Source organism: Oculina patagonica, chromosome 9, assembly GCF_052425735.1.
Source record: "Oculina patagonica isolate OP01 chromosome 9, crgOcupat, whole genome shotgun sequence".
Classification (NCBI taxonomy): Eukaryota; Metazoa; Cnidaria; class Anthozoa; order Scleractinia; family Oculinidae; genus Oculina; species Oculina patagonica.
Window position 1 is genome coordinate 5,110,519 of NC_135766.1, and position 18,897 is coordinate 5,129,415.

Sequence of the window (18,897 nt, forward strand, 5' to 3'; positions counted from 1 at the left end):
ATACCTTAAATGTAGAATTTGTTTAAACTTAATTTTTAAAATTAATGCACTATTATCCTATAAAATTTCAAAAATAGGCTTTCATAAATTCAAAGTCGCCTGTATTCTACTAATTGCAATAATGAAGTCTCATTTAATGCAAATATAGATTACCATGCGACCTATAAACACCTCGGAAAAAAAATTCATTTAACACCTGCCATGGGGCATTACAAACAATTTTACGATACAGTGAGCAAACAAGCATTAAACGAAATTATTCATCTTCAGAACTTAACACAACAGGAGGTTAACTGAAGTTTGTTTAGCCTTATTTACAATTTCAAATCTTCCGACAAGCTTCAAAAGAGTTCGATGTTTTTCGACGGCGAAGAGAATCGAAGAGAAGCTGGGATTTTTTTGAGAAAAGAAATGAATTCATCAACTGAATAGCGGGCGATTATTGCTCAAGGAAACAGAATCATACGCTTCGTAAAGTTCAGCAATTTTAGATGCAAACGATTGCATATCGAATATTTCAGTACGGCAATCATGGATTCTAATCGACGAATGGTGTTTTTCATTGAGTGGGACACGGATTTCATCAATTTTATCAAGGGAATAACTCTGTCGCCATCGTTACGAGGCAATATAGTTGTACACATATTCTACCGCTGCGATATTTCAACAAAATCGCTTCCAAAGTACCAACCATGGTTATTCAAGCATCCAGCGTCTATAGAACAGTCGGACTCCGCTTGGAGATTATTGGAATCGTATGTGACGAGATTTAAATTTGAAGCTGACTATTCATTAACGCCTGCTGAAAAAAGAAGGCCGAAAAGTGCGGCAAGTTTGTCTAGCAGCCGAGATGGTTTTTGTGTCAACAGTTCAAATCCCTCCCGGGCTTACTACGTTATCTCAAAATCTACAAGAAACTGCCAAGAACTTGTCGAGACATTGTACAAAAGACGACGAGTCAAACTTGAATTCGTCGATTTTAAACCAGAAACAACGCTTCTTAGTTTTGTACAGTTCCAATGTCAGCACTGTAAAATTGCTTTCACCGCAAAAATGGAACTAGACAATCACGACAGACTTACGCATGGATTTGTTTGCCCAAATCCGGAATGCAAATTCAACAAAAAAGAGAATTCGTTCCAGCAGGAAGCAGATTTGAAACAGCATATTAAAAATCAACTGCGATGCGTATTTTGCCCAACTAAAGTCTTCTGTTCTTCGGATGTGCTTGAAATTCACAAGAAGAACTCGCACAAGAAATGTTCATGCCCTTGTGGAAACTACTACTGGCGAGCGCTTGTCGTACTTAGATCATTTTTTCGCTGTATATCCTTCGCCAGCTTCCATATCGTCATCGTTGGCCTCGAGTGGACTTCCCGATTGCAAGATAGAGTCCGTTAATAATCGCGGTCAGTTGCCAGTGGGGAGCAGCCGCAAGATCGGTATAGCGGAAAAACACAAGGTTAGCGTCGCTGACAATTCGGTAACATCACAAACCCCGGAGAGTTGTAATTTCGGAGGATGTACTGAGAACGCCGGACACGATTAGTTGAGGAACAGTAAACTAGACTATTAAACACTATGCACACTCTGACTGGTTCTCATGCGTGCGTATACTCGTAAAAAACCGTCCAGTATATGAAATGATTAGTGGAAAATAGTGTTCCTATATATCAGGTGCAATGTAGATTGCTGTAGGTGAAAGGTCTTTTCTTTATTCTCCATAAAATAATCCATACTTCTTGCGTGCATATTTTGTTTTTGTTTGTTGTTGTTGTTTTTTTTTTGGCCGAGAAGCTTTCGCACGTGTACTCTAAATTAGCTACTCTACTAGCGCGAGCCTCATTTTCGTTTCCAGATTTCTTTCGTTTGTCACGGCAAACAACAGGCATGACATATAGATGAACGATAGGGGACACGATATGCCAGAGCCTTCGTTCCCCTGGCCGCTACTTCTGGGTGAACTACAGAAATTTTCCAAAAACAAACAAACAAGAAAAGGTCTTCAAAGATAAGGTTATTATTTTCACTGTTAAATTTTAATACTTTATTTACCAGTATCCTGCCGATTCACTGAATTTTTTGGAACTTTCCTAAAATCAAAGGCTCTTCGAGCAACCTCATGGTAATTCGATGAAGTACCGACCTTCGCAATTTTTTCCAAAAAAGCGTCCAATAATGTAACGCAATCTCACTTTATTTGCCTTTGAATGTTTTATTTTTCCATGGGAGTTTTCATCATTGATGGCTCATGCTCTCAGGCTTCGTTGAGCGAATTCTATATTTTCACCACCAAAATGTTTAAGTGTAATCTTTGATCCTTTTTAGAAAGTAAATTTGTTTAGTGAATATGTTTTCTTTTCTGTCAGCACGTATAGCGTTATTTTTGAGCAGCGGATAAAATTTGAGAGAAAGATACGCCCAAGCACTTCGTGTTTCTGCTCAACTCAAAAAGATGAAAATCGGATGACGTGACACCAGATGGGGACAGGAGTGACATGAAACAAAAACGTGCTGCGTGGATGTCGTGTTTACTAAAACACGTCACATGGCAAGCGTAATAATAATAATTTATAATAATTTATTATAAATTATAAGCGTAACTGCATGTAGCTTTTAGCTATTAGTAATGTCACAATCTCACTTAATTTGCCTTTGAATGTTTTCTTGCGCAAATGGGTCACTGATAGCTTTTTTTTTTCAAATAAGCGTCCAATTATGTCACACAATCTCACTTTATTTGCCTTTAAATGTTTTATTTTTCCACGGGAGTTGCGACGTCATTGATGGCTCGTGCTCTCAGGCTTCGTAGCGCGAATTCTTTTTTTTTTTCACCGCAAAAATAGTGTAACCTTTCATCCTTTTTAGCATTAAGTAAATTTGTTTTGTTGATATGTTTACTTTTCTGTAAGCACGTACAGCGTTATTTTGAGCATTGGATAAAATTTGAGAGAAAGATGCGCGTCTCTGCTCGACTCAAAAAGATGAAAAATGGATGGCGTTAACACGAGATGACGTGACGCGAAACAAAAACGTGCGGCATGAATGTCGTGCTGCTATCAGTAATGTCAAAATCTTACTTCATTTGCCTTTGAATATTTCTTACGTGAATGGGTCATTGATAGCCTATGCTCTGAGGCTTCGTAGAGCGAATTCTATTCTCTTTTATCACCAGAGGATAAGTGTAACTGATCCTCTTTCGATTTCTTTTGTGAAAATTCAACCTTGTTCCCTGGGAGAGAGAAACCCTGGGAACAAGGTTGAAGAATAATTTGTTTTTGATTGACATGTGCTGAATGGCGTTTTAAAGAACCTTTCTGTCAGCACGTTTACCTTTACATATCAGAATGGAGTGAGTGAGTGCCGTGAGTGAGTGAGTGAGTGATCCAGTGAGTGAGACACGTCACTTCGAGAATGGTAACTAAACCTTTTTACCATGAGATAAAAAGGTTTAGATTGTTTGAAAAAGGGAAAACCAGGACTTACCGGCGCCGTTTGTCAAAGTTTTTTTTTATGATGCGGAGCATTAAGAAGTAAAGAAACTCGTTCTTGTGAGAAATTAAACTCTTTTTACACCCAGCACGAGCAAGGATGTATAAAATTGTTGCTTCCACTCCACAGTGAACTACTTCGAAATACAAAAGCAAACTGCTTGGATCGGTTAACCGCGGTCAAAGTCCTGGGCACCCAGAGCCTAAATAAAATGAGTAGCTCTGGGACGAGAATGCTTTCGTTAGGCCCAGACCCACGACGCGACTGCTGTGGGCGTCTAAAGACCACAACTAAGACAAACATTCGAAAGTCATAACAAGTCATTGAAAATCTTCTATCTAGAATTTTCAATTTATAAGAATATCTTTAGATCACTTGATTAAAATAAATGTCCGTCAAGATATATTTCCTGTATCCCACGTTAAATAAACCGGGGGTGTCTTATTGATGTCATAACGCCGACTGTCTCTTTTAAACACACAAGTTTGTAAACACGCCGAAAATTTATATTGACACGATCTTTTTTTCATCTAAGCGCACCACTCTCTACCGGCCTCCATTTGTGTAAACGTGATTATCTGCGGTTTTATAATCAACGATAATAATACTTTAAACGATTCAAAACTAAGATAACAGAAGATTAAAACTAAACAAAAGTCGGGCCAATATTTTCACTCAATTAACAGCTTTCTAACACCGTAATTTCGTTTTATTAAAATTGAGAATAGGCTTTTGTTATTCTAATTAAAAAATGCTATGATTGTGTTTTTGTGTCCTTTTTGTATACATGTCGGTATACTCTCTTTGTTTCTTGACGTATGTTGGTATATTCTGTTTGGACTTCCTTGTTTTGAGAAGTCAACTTAAGGATCTTGTCGAGTTTCCACGCTGAGTTGAAGCCGCTTATGATAATGTGTTGTTTGTTCATTTGTCCACCTGTTTAGAAATGTCTCGGCCCAATGGAAATACAATATTTTTGGATGTCGTTTTCGTCAACTCAATTATTGCGACTGTGAACCTATTTTCCGGGCTTTAGAGAGCACATTAACCATAACAGACCGTTGCTTAAATACGAATAGCTAAGCCGGATGACTGCGATCAAAAGTTACGACGAATTTTATTTGATTTGGGAGAGCAATTGTCGCAACTTCATCGAAGAAGTCAACTTTGCTTCTACAATCGCCAAAACATCGCGATTGAAGCTTCACGTTTTTCTGAGGAAAGATACTCCAGTAAAAGCTCTCCCGCCGAAAGATGTATGGATAGAGAATCATTTCTCACTAACTACGTCTCCGTATGCATCTGATACGGGACTTATTGCTCAACTTCTAGGGGAATATGGAGATTTTGCCGACCTCGACAACGAAGAAATCTCGCAGACGCGGGTGTATTTGGTGGCTGAACGGGAAAGGCAATACGAAGAACTTATTGCTATCTTGAAGTCGTTTAATCGCGAGCTTGATGTCCAAGAAATAAACGGCATGGAAATGGACTTATTTGAAGTCGTGAAAGATTCGTGCAAGTTTTGCCGTCTTGTTTTCTCGAACGATCAAGAAACAGAAGAGCATAACTCCGAAGAGCATGACTTCTTCTGCGACAACCCTTCATGCCATGGCTACCGCCAAAGATTTCGATCAGAAGATGCTCTTTCTAAGCATAAAGCTGCTCAAACTACATGTCTATATTGCGATGAACTATTTTGTTCAGAAGAAGTTAAAAATGCGCACATGAAGAGCGAACACAACATTAATTTTCAAAGTTCTAAGACGGAAGCAAGAGCAACCCTTTCGAAGAACGAAAAGCTCGTTCAATCGGTGCTAAGAATCTCTTGCCAGTTTTGCCCGCAGAAGGAATTTCTCTCCCAGGACCAGAAAGAAATTCATATGAAAAACTCACACAAGAAATGCAACTGTTCTTGCGGGGAATACTTTAGAACAAGGGAAGAATATTTAGACCACTTTTACAGCGTGTACCCTCTTCCCTGTTATGAAAATCGCAAATGTCCGCATCGCTTTCAATCGGTTTATTTCCAAGCTGCACATCACAAAGACTTTCATTACTCACAAAATCCTTTTTATTGCGTTCCTTGCCAGAAAAGAAAAACTGAGGAAACAATATCACAGACGACCAAAACGTGCTTTAAAGATGACCGAAGCTTGCGCATACATGGATGTGCTCTGGGCCACAACGAAAACGAAATGTTCTTATTGGATTTTGATGATCAAACCACGCTGAACGTGAAAGCGGAAACAACTATTCAAAGAAGATCACCCACTAGAACTTGCTCGAATTTAAACTACTGCTGAGTCATTATTTTACTGTATTTTATTAGCTTTGTGACGCAATGCGGTTATGTTGCGGTTATAAGTGTAACCGCAATATTTACAGCTAGATCGGTTTAGTGGAGGGGGTGGGGTGGGTTGGGGGTGGGGAAGGGGTACTCCCTTGAGAAAAGGATAGGTGTGCGTCGCAAAGGGTCTTAAACTCGGACCCAAATTAAAAGTTTTAAGGATAAAAAACCCAAAAGTGGTACCTTTTTTAAGTTGCCAACTCTAAAAGAACCCTATTCAAGGGTAAAATGATAACTAGGATTATATGAACGTTTTTATTTCTTTTGTGCAGCATGAAAAGTTCAGTTAACGATTTAACGGATAGTCCAATTTTATCAGGCCAGTTCAGCACATTTTACGCGCTGTAATTTTAGGTAATCAATTTAAAATAACTGTATCGGAGGATCGCACCAGGATCTCAATGCCAAAAGGGGTAAAAAGGACGGTCAGAACCTCAAAAATCATACAGTCAACTCTCACTATAACAGACACCTTCGGGACCACAACTTAGTGTCCGCAATAGAGAAAGTCTGTAATACAGCGGGAGATATTTTCAGTAATTCTTATTCGCCGGGACTTCAACTCCTATCCGTAATAACAGGGTGTCCGTAATAGCGAGGTGTCCACAAGGCGCGAGTTCACTGTACTCGTGTCGTTCTGAATATACGCCATTACTTACAGGTATAGTTTCCCACCGAAGGAAGTTGCCAACGTAGTTGCCTTGACGAGCAACAGTTTATTTTCGTAATTTACGTTAAAAACAGCAATACGCTTCTAAAACCGTCCATAATGTTTGGCTTCTGCTAGCAAAACGACGCCAAGTCTCAAATTTTCCTACAGTTTTTACATCAGTTTTTCAAGATATACGCAACAGCCAAGACTCGCTCGAACTCGTTTACGCTAAATTCTGAAGCCTTTGGCGACTTCATACTTTTTTCAAGTGATTTTCTTCTCACTTTTGCTGCTTTAGATATAAATATTCTTGATAAGTTTGTTTACAAGTTTACAAGTTTGCCCTTTTAAAAAAACAAAGCTTAAATTAGCTAGTCTGACGTCAATAAACCCCGGCGTATCCAATCGAACAAAATCGACACTCTCGCTTTTTTGGGGCCCTTATACACATAAGACAAATGCAATTGGGCCAAGCTCGATAAAAAAAGTAAAGTTCACTACCTACCGAGTTTGAAAGTTCAATGCGTTTTCTAGAAGATATGTTCAAAACTGAATTTTCTGAAAAGTCAGTGGTAGGTTTATACTTTGGGTGACAATTTTAGCAGAAAAACTGTTATATTATGAAGAACCGCAATAATTTATTGTTGAGCCCAAATGTAGTAATATTTCTACAACGCCTTATGCTAATTTCTGACTAACCACTCTGAAGCGGCCAACCTCTTCTATTAAGCGGCCACTTACAATTTCCCCGGGACTGGTCATTTTATTTAAAAGATAAGGTGATAAATTGAAAAGTCCTGTTCACCAGACCATCCTGTTGGAAAAATTTCAAAATGATCTCACTTGATGTTGTGGCCCGCTGTTATATAAACTGCATAATGATGATATGGCTGATGTGACAACTGAATTTTCGTGAGTACTATTAGACTGTCCACAGCTCTCTATTTTTTGTATTTTTTCGATCGATGAGCGCGCAGTGAGAACGGCGAGAAAACTGACGCCAGCGCAAAACGGAAGAAGCAAGGTTTTTTGCGCTCGCTTCGTTTGCTTTTTTGCGTTGAAAAATCGAGAGGCTGTGGACAGTCTAGAGTGCTTTGAAATGTTCAGTTTTACTATCGTAAAGATCATCTCAGTCCCAGCAGCTTGCCTTGTATGGCAGTAAGTAATTAATCAAGCTATCATTATTGTTACATTTTTAGGTCCTTCAGGTCTGAAATAGTGCAAGGAAAATCGTGGGTTTGAGGAAGCGCGACGCACCCCCATTTTTTTAATGAATGCCCTAACTCGCCTGGGACATAACTGAGGGGCGATCATTGTTAGTTTTGAACTGAAACCCTAAAACAGGGTTCGTACTCTTTTGAGCTTTTAAAATTCCATGACTTTCCATGACCTAATCCATGACTTTTTAGAGGTTTCCATGACCTAAATTTGAACATTTTTCTTGGAAATTTTCAAAAATTACTTGATTTCGGGTACGTTTTTACCCTTTTCCTCATAAAAATAACCTGCCTAATTTATTTTGTACAATCAATACAATTTTCCACAACTTTCCATGACCACACTTAAATTCCATGATTTTCCAGGCATGGAAAATGAAATTTATATAAATTCCATGACTTTCCAGGTTTTCCATGACCCGTACGACCCTACTTGAAAAGATGTTTGTGGGCGGGGCTCGTGTCCGTTTCTCTAAGAGGTACATAAGCCAAGTCGTTCCTATCTTATAATTTTTTTTCGGCTTATTCATATATCCAGAACCAGAGACGACGACTGAAATTCAGGCTAATCAATATACCCTAAAAGCTGTCATTTTATATAATTTTTAAGGCACTAAGTGGGAGGCGTGGTGGCCTGATGGTTAGCGCGATGGACTCTTGATTGACCAGTCCAGGTTCAAGCCCAGGTTGGGGTCCCTGTGTTGTGTTCTTGGGCAAGATACTTCACTCCAATAGTGCCTCTCTCCACCAGGGTCTATAAATGAGTACCGACTAATGCTAGGGGGGACCTACGATAGACTAGCATCCCACCATCCAGGGAGGAGTAGAAATACTCCTGGTCGCTTCAGCTACTGAAACCAGGAAAAGCTATAGCATGTATAGCCTGGTGGGCCACTAGGCTTGAGCGCAGATGAGCGCAGAGCCCCCCCACAATTAAGTACAAACACTTGAGCTTTTGTATGTTTATTTACATCTATATGTTTGTTTAGCAGTTTTGTCAGGTTTACAACTTAACCGATTCATCTTGTGATACAGTAAAAACCAGCGAGTAAGAACCTACTATTTTTCAGGTTAGCCTAAACAGGTTCTTAAATAAAGGGTTATTAACACAAATTTAGGCTACATGTAATTAAGTTCTTAATTTCTGAAGAAAAAAATTCAGTATAGTTATAGAGATTTTAGTGGTATTCGGCCTATTCCTTGTATAAAATTTGCATACCACACAGGTGCTTATGTAAAAATGAAGCACTAATCATTAAGAATATGACATGATATACATGCACAAATAATGCTTTGTACAAACTTGTTTCTCAAAAGTAAACAATTTTAATCTATTTTTGAAAATAAGAACCTGTTTCTAAATTTGAAGCTAAATAGGTTCTTATGAAAATGGTATTTAATTTGCAAATTTTAGGTTCTTACTCGCGGGTTTCTACTGTACCTTACCCCTCAAGCCTGTACAAAGACTCACATATGGGAATATACATGAATGGCGAAGCCTGCACGAGAACGAGTCTGTGAGCGCTATCACCCATGAATAAATTTCCCTGTGCCACTCCCTTCAATTGCCCCCTTGTTCTTGTGGGGTCACCACTTGTGCATGTATCCCCTAATGTGAGCCTGCTCGCAGGCCTGAGCTCGCAAGCTACTCTCCATAAGAAAATGGCATAGAGAAACCCAGTGCAGTTTAACTGAGTGAATATATGAACTTCAACTTCTTACAATGTAATTTTTTAGCCTAAATTTAACACCCACTGTTGAGACAGACATATGGTCAACAGTTACATTATGATCAATGCTAAAAATTTAGCATACACAAGACACAAAGGCAAGAACTGCTTTGTGAAGTAACACAGTCTTCTGCAAGGTACCAAGCTATCAAATCACAATTGCATGTATACATAAAACAATCTTACTATACCAGGGACGGCGGAGCCAGGGGGATGGGGGGCTTTAGCCCCCAGCTTTTACTGAAAAAATAAAGAATTACATAAGAGAAGAGTCTCTTAAGCCCCCCCACTTCAAGTCTCTTGTCAGCCCCCCAGTTGGAAAAATGTTCCGCTGTCCTTGTATACATTTCTAGCTCTCAGACAGTCTTGCCAGTCTTAAACCTGCTGGCCACACCCTTGACTATTATTGAAATGTTTCTCAAAGAGAACCATAATAAAATTCTTACTAACTTTGTTGTCTCAGTATGTACTGAAGATCTGGCTCTAGTTTTTTCCCTGTCCATAACATTATAGCTTTTAATTATTGGCTTTGACAAGTTTACTACATCCAAATTTTAAAAATTTACAGATCAAATATTGACTATCACTCCCAAGTAATCAACCCCAAAATCTTAACAACGTATTTAAAAGCCTGCTAAACATTAATAGTATCATTCAATTACATATCAAAATTTTACCCTAAATATATTTTCTCTTAGAAAATATAAAATGTATAAGTTCTTATGAACATTAACTTATATGTATACCGACGGTATACACAGCTTGAATATGCTCTGTTTGAAGAAAATACTTAATAGCAAACTTTTAACAATGGTTACATTGTGTGTAGCACACTATATTTAGTCATAAATTTATTTAAGGCTATACATGTTGGTTTAAAGACTGTACAATTTTCACTATAGAATTAATATTAATCTGCATTTAAGCAGTTAAACACCTATTACTGCAGTTTTCAGTGAATGCCAATTCTGAAATTTAATCTTCAACCAACGGTTTATGCCATTTGCTGCCATCAATCTTCTTAGCAGACCTCTCGGGAAACAGAAGTTCACTTCAACTTGGTCAAAAGGTCACGTCTGTCTGTTCACATGATTGGTCATTTCAATCCATTTTGTTTGTTTCTGTTTTTCATGGTTCGTTGGCTGTTTACAATTATGATTGACAGCAGTGAAAAACGCAATCGTTAGTTGGATTTAAAATTTCAGAGTTCGCATTTCACTGAAAACCGCAATATCATTTTACATTTATCTATGTGTCCCCAGTTGTTTGATGGCTGGAGGACGCTATCTGCCAGATACATCATTATCCAGAGGGTAGCATGATTGGTTCTTTTATGATAGTGATTTATCCAGCGGAAAGTGTTTAACCCATCCTTTGAACAACACGGCACAGGTCCGTCTGTCAACTTGTCATTAAGTGTCCAGCCTTAGTCGTAGCACATTAATTCTTTGTTTGTCCTCACTCTATAGTTTGTTAGCCTTTCAAATTTTTGCATTGTCCTTGCCGGCGCACTCTTCACTCTGTTTCCAAATTGTCGACTTGTTGTGTTTGGAACTTTGTCTGAGTAGACACTCACTTTTTCTGGAAGTTCTTGCTTTGGTTTGAGTCTTCCCTACAATATTAAAAAATATTACAAAATAAGTGAGATTATTAGTGTAATGAAATGGGCGATTCCAGAAAATATCCGTACCATACCACGGATGGCTTTTTGGAAATCCGAGGGCAAGGGGGGGTTCTTTGAACTGGAATTCCGAAGGCATGGGGGATACTTACGATTGGAATTCGAAGGCATGGGGGAGTTCCAGATCTTGGATTTCCAGAGGAGACAACAAGAGTGTGTTCCTTGAAAATGCTTAATTTGTGGAATTCCAAGTTGCAAATAAAGCACGAACTGACGACCGTGTCGCGGAAGCAGGATACAAGACAAGAATCGATCGATCAGGCATGTGTTTGCGTTCATTTACAAAAGAAAATGATAAAATGTGGGTTATACATCAAGCTTCAGAGGCCTTAACATTGATAAACTTCTTCATTTGCTCTTTGTTTTCTTGTCAAAGTGGATCCACAAAGCATTTAGTCCACCCCAGTAAAAATATGGGTGTGATCACGGTGTGATCACGGGCGTGATCACAAAGCGTGATCACGGGTAAAAACTTTTACGCGTGATCACGCCGTGATCACGGTGTGATCACGGAATAAATTGTGATGGAAGGTGATCACGCCTTGGTAGGCTGGAAACCGTGATCACACCAAAATCACGGTGGCGTGATCACGGTCAGAAGAATAAAAAATTGCGTCAAGCACGGTCTCAAGCAAAATATACTTGAATTTATTAGTGAGATAAATGCTATTCCTAAATAAAACATCTAAACACCTTGACGAGATTGAATAAGTCTTTATTTTTACAACACGTTTTTGCAACTTAATTCACTGAATGTTGGCCGTTTTAACGTACGAGTGAAATCAATTCTAAAGCAAATAAAAACTTGTTGTGAGCAAACGCTTGCACTTTTTTTTTTTGTCTAGCACTATTAACTGACTGTAACCAAATGAACTTTAAAACAAATTGACTAAATGAAGACGTTTTATCCGCAACAGTTGACCGTTGGCGAGCGCGCCATTTTGAATTGGAAAGCTTACATGTAAATCATTCTTCGATTACATTGACGCTTGTGTATTTCGAGATTTACCAGCCGTTTCAGCTGACATTTGCTCACCTCAATCTGTCTCGGTTCCTTCCCTGATCATTGCAGAATTCAATTATCCAAGAAGTAATGTGTCGTAGAGAGCGGTGAACCAATTCATCGTTATTTCAACTAGCCGAACGGACTAAATCAACATTCGTGCTTCCATGATGTCGATTTAACGTGGACCGCAGTTGCATTGTTACATTTCCACACTAAACCTTACAAATCTGTCTTTAAAGACAAAATATTTTCTCAAATTTTACACCATGGCAAGCTTAAAGGACAAAGACTAAACTAAGACTTTCCCGCTGTAATATCAACGGTTGACTTCAATTTTGTAACATGAGCAAGCGGTATTGAAAACAATAAACGTGTTGTCGAAGTTGACCAATCGCGTTTCTTCTCTGGTTCATGAAACTTGAGATTACATTTCGGTCAGCTATTTTTGCGCCTTATCCGTCACGTATTTACAATAGGGCGCTGAATAATAGAAATTTATGCCGAGAAACAGAAGAAACGAAACAAGCAGTGTTGTTGCAAATTGCCTAGTGACCACAAGCTATTACGAAGCCAAAACAGCCAGGAAAAAAACGATCGTCAACTTTGTCGGCGAACTGTTATTGTTTTCGTTAATTGTACGCAGTGATCACGCCAAAAGCGCGATCTTTCATCGGTGAGTAAATTACGATTTTGAAGAAAAGGGACAAAAAATTGCAGCTAAATTTTTACCATTACTAACAATACTTTACATCAAACTTGAAATGCTAATTTCCGAAGCAAAATATTATATTAGTTCACGATCCGCTTATCATTAGTGTCGTAAGTCAGCCGCCGGACAAATTGCTACATTGAAATTAGAACACTGCTGATCTTACTGCAGATGCTCAAGAATTTAGTTTACTAGTAAGATTATATTAATTTCCCTAAGGCACGTCATTTTTAAGGCTTCTATCTCGTTCTCTATGGGAAGTTGTAGTTTGTCTATCACGCCATAACTCAACGTGATCACGGTGAATTGGCAGTGATCACTCTCATCACGGCATGACAGGAGTGATCACGGGTGTGATCACTCCCGTCACACTGTGATCACGCTATCCCAATGGCGTGATCAAGGTCAAAGGCGTGATCACACCCGTGATCACAGGCGTGATCCGTGATCACGCTGTGATCACAAAATATTTTTACTGGGGTATTCAGTGGAGTAGGAAACTCTTTTGCTACGCTTCGCGATTCGAGACGCCATTTTGAAGCACGTGGGGTTGGGAGCGACTGCTGACCCAGAAGGCTCAAATTCAAGATGGCGGATATGTCATTGCACTCGATCGTATTATCTTCCGAGTTTACACACGTGCATCACACGATATTCTTATTTTAATGTTCTGCACCAGTTTGGGGCAATGTAAAGTTAATGTAGGTTGTATCTGTTGAACAAGGGTAAGGAGAAAAGTCTTATTTTTTACACTTTCATCCCAGAATCTCCTGAGTCATAATGACTGTCTCTATGTACAGATCGAGTCATTTGAAATAATTTGATGTAAAAATACACGACATTGGGCATAATCAGAACGGGAGGGGGGGTTAACGATTATGGAATTCCGAGGGCATGGGGGGATAACGCGTTTTGGAATTTCCGAAGGCAAGGGGGGGCTAAAATATGGAAGCTGTCCGTGGTATGGTACGGATATTTTCTGGAATCGCCCAATACAGTCGAACCCCTATAAAGCAGCCACTTTTAGGGAAATGGTAAGTAGCTGCTTGATAAGGGTTGGCGCTTAATTAGATTCCGCCAGAAATTAGCATAAGGCATGGTAGAAATGTCACTTTATTGTGAGAGGAGGGAAGGAGAAAAAAAGGAAAGCCTGATTCAATTACTTGTGGAGTCCTCTGCTGCCCCCTAATTAAAGTATCTGTCAATGAGAATGTTGGCGAGGCCTTCAGACAAGCGTGAACCAATCATAATTTACCGGAAGTCACTCCATTGTCAGGGATTAACAGAGGCACGAAGTTGTAACTAAACTTGCAGCAAAGATGGTCAAATTTGGTGGTCAAAGGTTTAATAATTTTTGGCAAGCGTAATGGCAGATCACAGATGAGTTATGCAAAAAAGTTGAACAAGAATTATTTCTATCTCAGTGAGAGAAGCGTTTCGGTCGGTGAAGGTACTGTTCTGCTTTGTAAAAATAAAGTTGAAGACAGGCCTGCACGGTCTCCCCATGTGCCTTTTGACTGGTATATGTATATGGCTTCATTAGTCTGGCTTCTTATTCGCTATTCGCTTCATTTGCTACTTAACTGGGGGCGTTTTATCTCGAGGGCGTTATGACCTCAATTCTGCTTCTAATTGTTGCAAATTAGACTATGAGAGAGTAACATTATAAACCCAATTATTATTTTTTATATTTTTTTTTTGCTATTAAAGGGTTAAAAATTTAATTTTCTCAGAACTTTAAGTTGTATAATTTCATTTAAAAAAATAAATCAATTTCTTACCTTTGGGTCATAATCTTTAAGAAAGCCCCAGTTTTCTTCCCTAAAAAATAAAGACCATAAAGATTCAATTGAACATTCCAAAAAATATTAATTATTAAATAAGATATCCATTTTTAATATGCACCATGGAGTTGAGTAAAGCAATAACATATTTTGTTTGGCAAATATTGAACTCAGTTTAGAACAAATGCTGAATATTTCAATTGCAAGACTTTGAAAATTGTTGATAAGATACTTGTCGCCCAAACAGTACAGACTACAAACAGTCAATATCACTAATATCACAAAAAGATACGAGTCTTAATTAATGACTCAGCGATTCAAGAGAAAAAGGTGAATAAAAAAAAGAGGTAAACAAAAACAGAGGTCTTATATATACGAGCTACGAGAACCATAGATCAAGTACCAATCTCGACATAGCCAAACAACCAAATAGTATTCGTGTAAATTTTGTTATTAACCCGGAAACTGCATAAATACGATGTTTGACCTTACCATTTTCTCGTCATTTTGCCTTCATTTCTGCACCGATTTTTCCAGATTTCGTCATTTCGAACAACATCACATTTGGCATATTCTCGTTGAGCGTAAGTTTTTGGTGGAGCTGATTTAACCCTTTCGATCTGAGGGGCACATTTGTCGTGATAAAGACTCGGGGTTCCCGCTCGCCAAGTCGAATCTGGGAATCTTCCCGCCGAAGCTGCCCGAATTCCGCTCGAGTTTTTTCCAGCCATGAACTTCTAGTGTTCGCGTTTTCTATCGTAAAGTAATCAGGAAATGTGGCCACAATCGTAGTTGCTCTTTTCTAGTGATAATTCACCTCCAACCAAGAAGAACCACAGAAGCCAAATTGTTTTTGTTCTAGAATAGCTTTACCGAATGAAGTTTAGTAGTCATGTGACGTATTGTTGCTAGGTGACAACAAACAGAGTGATAGACAGCGTGACCTCGAATCGGACTCCTACCCAGGCTCTATACCTTCCGGTAACTAAACCAAATTATTTGAGTTACCTTTTAGACTTTGCTCTGAAATAAGTCTGCGAAGGAATTTTTTTTAACTTTAATATAAACTCCTAATTATCGTGGCTTCGCGGCTATGCCACCAAAACAAAGCACACGCGCGGTCACTCGCGCGCGAAATAGGGGGTGCTTTCCATTTTCAAAGTGCGACCGGTCGCACCCAAACTACCCGTTGTAAAATGAAAAAAAAATGCGAATTAATCCCCGCCAACCTAGCGTGGGTAGCAGGCGCCTGTGTATTTGATAAGCGCGCATTTGGGAAATGTGAAAGACGCGAGACGGCCACGCGGGGCTGTCTTGCAAACTCGCGCCTTTCAAATTTTCAAAAACTGCCCAGGCAACGCTGGCTAGGGCCAACCGAGTGGTCCTTTCCATTTTACATTCCTTTTCCCAGTTCCCCGCATCTGTGAGAAGCTACTGAATGAAACCAGAAGCTGAAGACAACTGAACGTGTTTGTCAAAATGGAACGGTAAATTTGAGCCTCTCTATGGGTGCTACCGGTACTACGCAGTAATGGGCTCCTGACCTACGGTCTTCGTTTTCTTCGCAATTTTTTTGCAAATCTTCGTTTTTTTAAGCAGATTTACGTTTTAGGGATTGAAACAGTTTATTCAGTGTAATTCAAGTTTTGACAGTTTTATATCTTAGCGTTCAATTTGATCACGCGAATTTTGGTCAATTTCAGATCTTCGTTTTATCCGCGGTGATCTTCGCGTCTTCGATTTCTTTGGAAATACCCATAGAGCACCAAATTTCGGTCCGACCGGTCAAAATGGCCCACCTACAGAGACTTTTCCATTTGACTTCCCGCTTATAAGTCCCATGGCCCATGGTTATAGGCCCGTCTAACTGGAAACCAAAAAAATACATCCAATTTTAAGCCCCCCTCTGCCGGATGACAGTACCAAACAGGGCTAAATGTTGCTTTATTCTCCAACAACACTCCCATGGCTCGTTTCGAAACTTTTTTTTATTCCGCTTATAAGTTCTCCCGGATATAAGCCCCTCCGTTTATAAGCCCACCCAAACCCCCTTACGAAGTCGTATAAGCCCAGGGCTTATAACCAGAATTTTACGGTACTTTGGCTTAATCACCATAATGGAAATCACCCAGGGTGTCTTTGCGCACTTTGGCCGGGAACTGGGTCCTCTCTTGAGAAAGAATTTAAAGAATTTTTTTAAAAAAAATCTCTCGGTTCAAGGTACGATTTACAGTCAACTCTCTCTAAGACGGACACCGTCGGGACTAGGCCTTTCTCGATTATGCTAGCATTTTTTTCGGCATTTTTTGGGAAAACGAGCATTTTTTCGTTTTTTCTTCAAAAACGAATTGCTAGCATTTTATGTCACTTTTCATGACTGTGATCCAGATTTTCAGCACTCAGAACTCAGAAGGATAAATAATCCTAAAGTTTCACAATTTTGATTACATAATTTGATTGTTTTCTGTGTGTTTCGACTGTTTGTGCGTTGTGTTACTTGTGTACTTGTGTGTGTATGTTTTTTTATTTTTATTTTTATTTTAAAAAAATTAACAATTTTATATATATATATATATTTTTAATAAACAAACAATTATTAAGTATCACCTGTTGTTGATATGAGCATATAATGTGAGAAATGGAACGTTTTGTTTGAAATAAAACAAAGCATTTTTTTGGAATTCAAGTGGCATTTTTTAAGGAAATCAGGCATTATTTTAGCATTTTTTTCGCTTTATGCGAGAATTTCTAGTAGCATTAAATGCCAGTTTTACTAGCATAATCGAGAAAGGCCTAGTCGGGACTGGCCCCAACTGTCCGTCTTAGAGAGGTGTCCGCCTTATAGAGAGTCGAGGTAACATGACACCAGTAATTCTGAGATAATAAAGCTGAACGGCTATGCACAATAAATACACATCTGTTTTAAGTCTGTTTAAAGTCACTTGATGAAGCAAAACCTACAAACTAGGACAGAAATAATATTAAGAAAAAGGGCTCGTTTGTTCATTGCAGTCGATAGCTAGTTTACTGCTTGAAAAGTGAGCCGTACATACATGTTGCAAACTGTAACATGCCTTTATGTATTCCCTTGTTCAAGCAAACGTTCATGGCTTCTAGTCAAAAAACGTAACTGCACACTTTGCAAACTGGGGCAAGACTAAAATATTAAAAAAGACCGTTTTCGCTTATTGAAGCAAAAGTTGAGTGCTTCTACAAACTGTAATACTGTACTGTAGAAAACGATCTCTGGTTTCCATACTCTAAAGTAGAAAAGTAATTCATTAAAGCGGATTGTTTTTGGTGAGTAAGTTTTGGTATCCTCAAGGCGCTGACTACCTTTGGTTTATGTCCACACGACTGAAGTTTTAAGTATAATTCCATAAAAAAGAACACTTCTTAGGTGTCCGTTAATGGTTTCAAAGTGTCCGTTGTCCGTCTTAGAGAGGTGTCCATTTTATAGGGAGTCTAGTTATAGTAAAATGACTGAAAAACGGCAGGGATCATCACCAGGTGTCCGTCTTATGGAGGTGTCCGTCTTATAGAGGTGTCCGTTAAGAGAGAGTTGACTGTAGTCCAAAACAGGGCATCGCATTTTGTGTCATGTCTGAAAATGGGTAGGGAAAAAATGACATATTTTGGTCTGAAGCCAAATTTTCAGATACTACTCCTCCGAATTATCTGTCCAACCTTAAATTGGCGTTTATTGCTTTGGCCTTTGTCAGCAAAAAAACACGTGGTTGTTTTTGCGGATAACTGTGGAAATGTTTACTGGTATGTTCACCTGAACTGAAACGACAAATGAACAACACTCCACGTGTGATGTAAATTTTGAAAAATGTTTCCGATTGTTATTAAAAGTTTAAAAATTTTCATTCGCTGCCTAGCAATAAAAATTCATACTAGGACTACTAAGTCTTACATTTTTCCAAAGATGATTTCGGAAAACTACGAATCATTAAATTTCCAACTAAAAAATTTTGAATGTTTTGGCTGATGCCATGTAATGAAAAAGAACAATAAGCTAATTGGTATATTGTAAACACAAGCGTGTTTTTTTCAGTTCTGAATAGAGACTAAATACAATCAGACCACGTTGTTGTCGGAGCTTGAAGGGATAAACAATTGCTGGCTAATTAATTTCATTGTGTCTAGGCAGCTCAGCTTGCATTGTTTTCAACCAAGGCATGGTTTAAAAAATTTGTTTCACTGATAAATGTCTATCTTTTTTGGTAATTTTGGTCAAGTTTCTTATTTCCTGTAAGCCAAGTTTAAAAAT

At 38.7% G+C, this 18,897-nt stretch overlaps 2 protein-coding genes and 1 pseudogene across 2 annotated transcripts; 2 read left to right on the forward strand and 1 right to left on the reverse strand.

Annotated features, from left to right (window-relative positions):
• The first annotated feature begins 255 nt into the window (after positions 1–255).
• On the forward strand, positions 256–1,751 carry LOC144665306 (uncharacterized; annotated as a pseudogene).
• A 2,653-nt stretch (positions 1,752–4,404) lies between these two features.
• On the forward strand, positions 4,405–6,907 carry LOC144665282 (uncharacterized). The gene has a single exon (XM_078526500.1). The coding sequence runs from the start codon at positions 4,581–4,583 to the stop codon at positions 5,796–5,798; it is 1,218 nt and encodes a 405-aa protein (XP_078382626.1). The 5' UTR covers positions 4,405–4,580; the 3' UTR covers positions 5,799–6,907.
• Positions 6,908–9,928: 3,021 nt separating this feature from the next.
• LOC144665401 (ciliary microtubule inner protein 5-like) lies at positions 9,929–15,497 on the reverse strand. Its single transcript, XM_078526659.1, has 3 exons — positions 15,114–15,497; positions 14,619–14,658; positions 9,929–11,053 (listed from the first exon to the last, which is right to left on the reverse strand). The coding sequence occupies exons 1-3, from the start codon at positions 15,350–15,352 to the stop codon at positions 10,868–10,870; spliced, it is 465 nt and encodes a 154-aa protein (XP_078382785.1). The 5' UTR covers positions 15,353–15,497; the 3' UTR covers positions 9,929–10,867.
• Positions 15,498–18,897: the final 3,400 nt, after the last annotated feature.

Coding starts and splice junctions, on each gene's coding strand:
- LOC144665282 (XM_078526500.1), top strand. CDS start 4,581: ATGACTGCGATCAAAAGTTACGACGAATTTTATTTGATTTGGGAGAGC.
- LOC144665401 (XM_078526659.1), bottom strand. CDS start 15,352: ATGGCTGGAAAAAACTCGAGCGGAATTCGGGCAGCTTCGGCGGGAAGA. Junction 14,659..15,113: donor GGCAAAATGACGAGAAAATG/GTAAGGTCAAAC, acceptor TTTATTTTTTAG/GGAAGAAAACTGGGGCTTTC. Junction 11,054..14,618: donor TTAAAGATTATGACCCAAAG/GTAAGAAATTGA, acceptor TTAATATTGTAG/GGAAGACTCAAACCAAAGCA.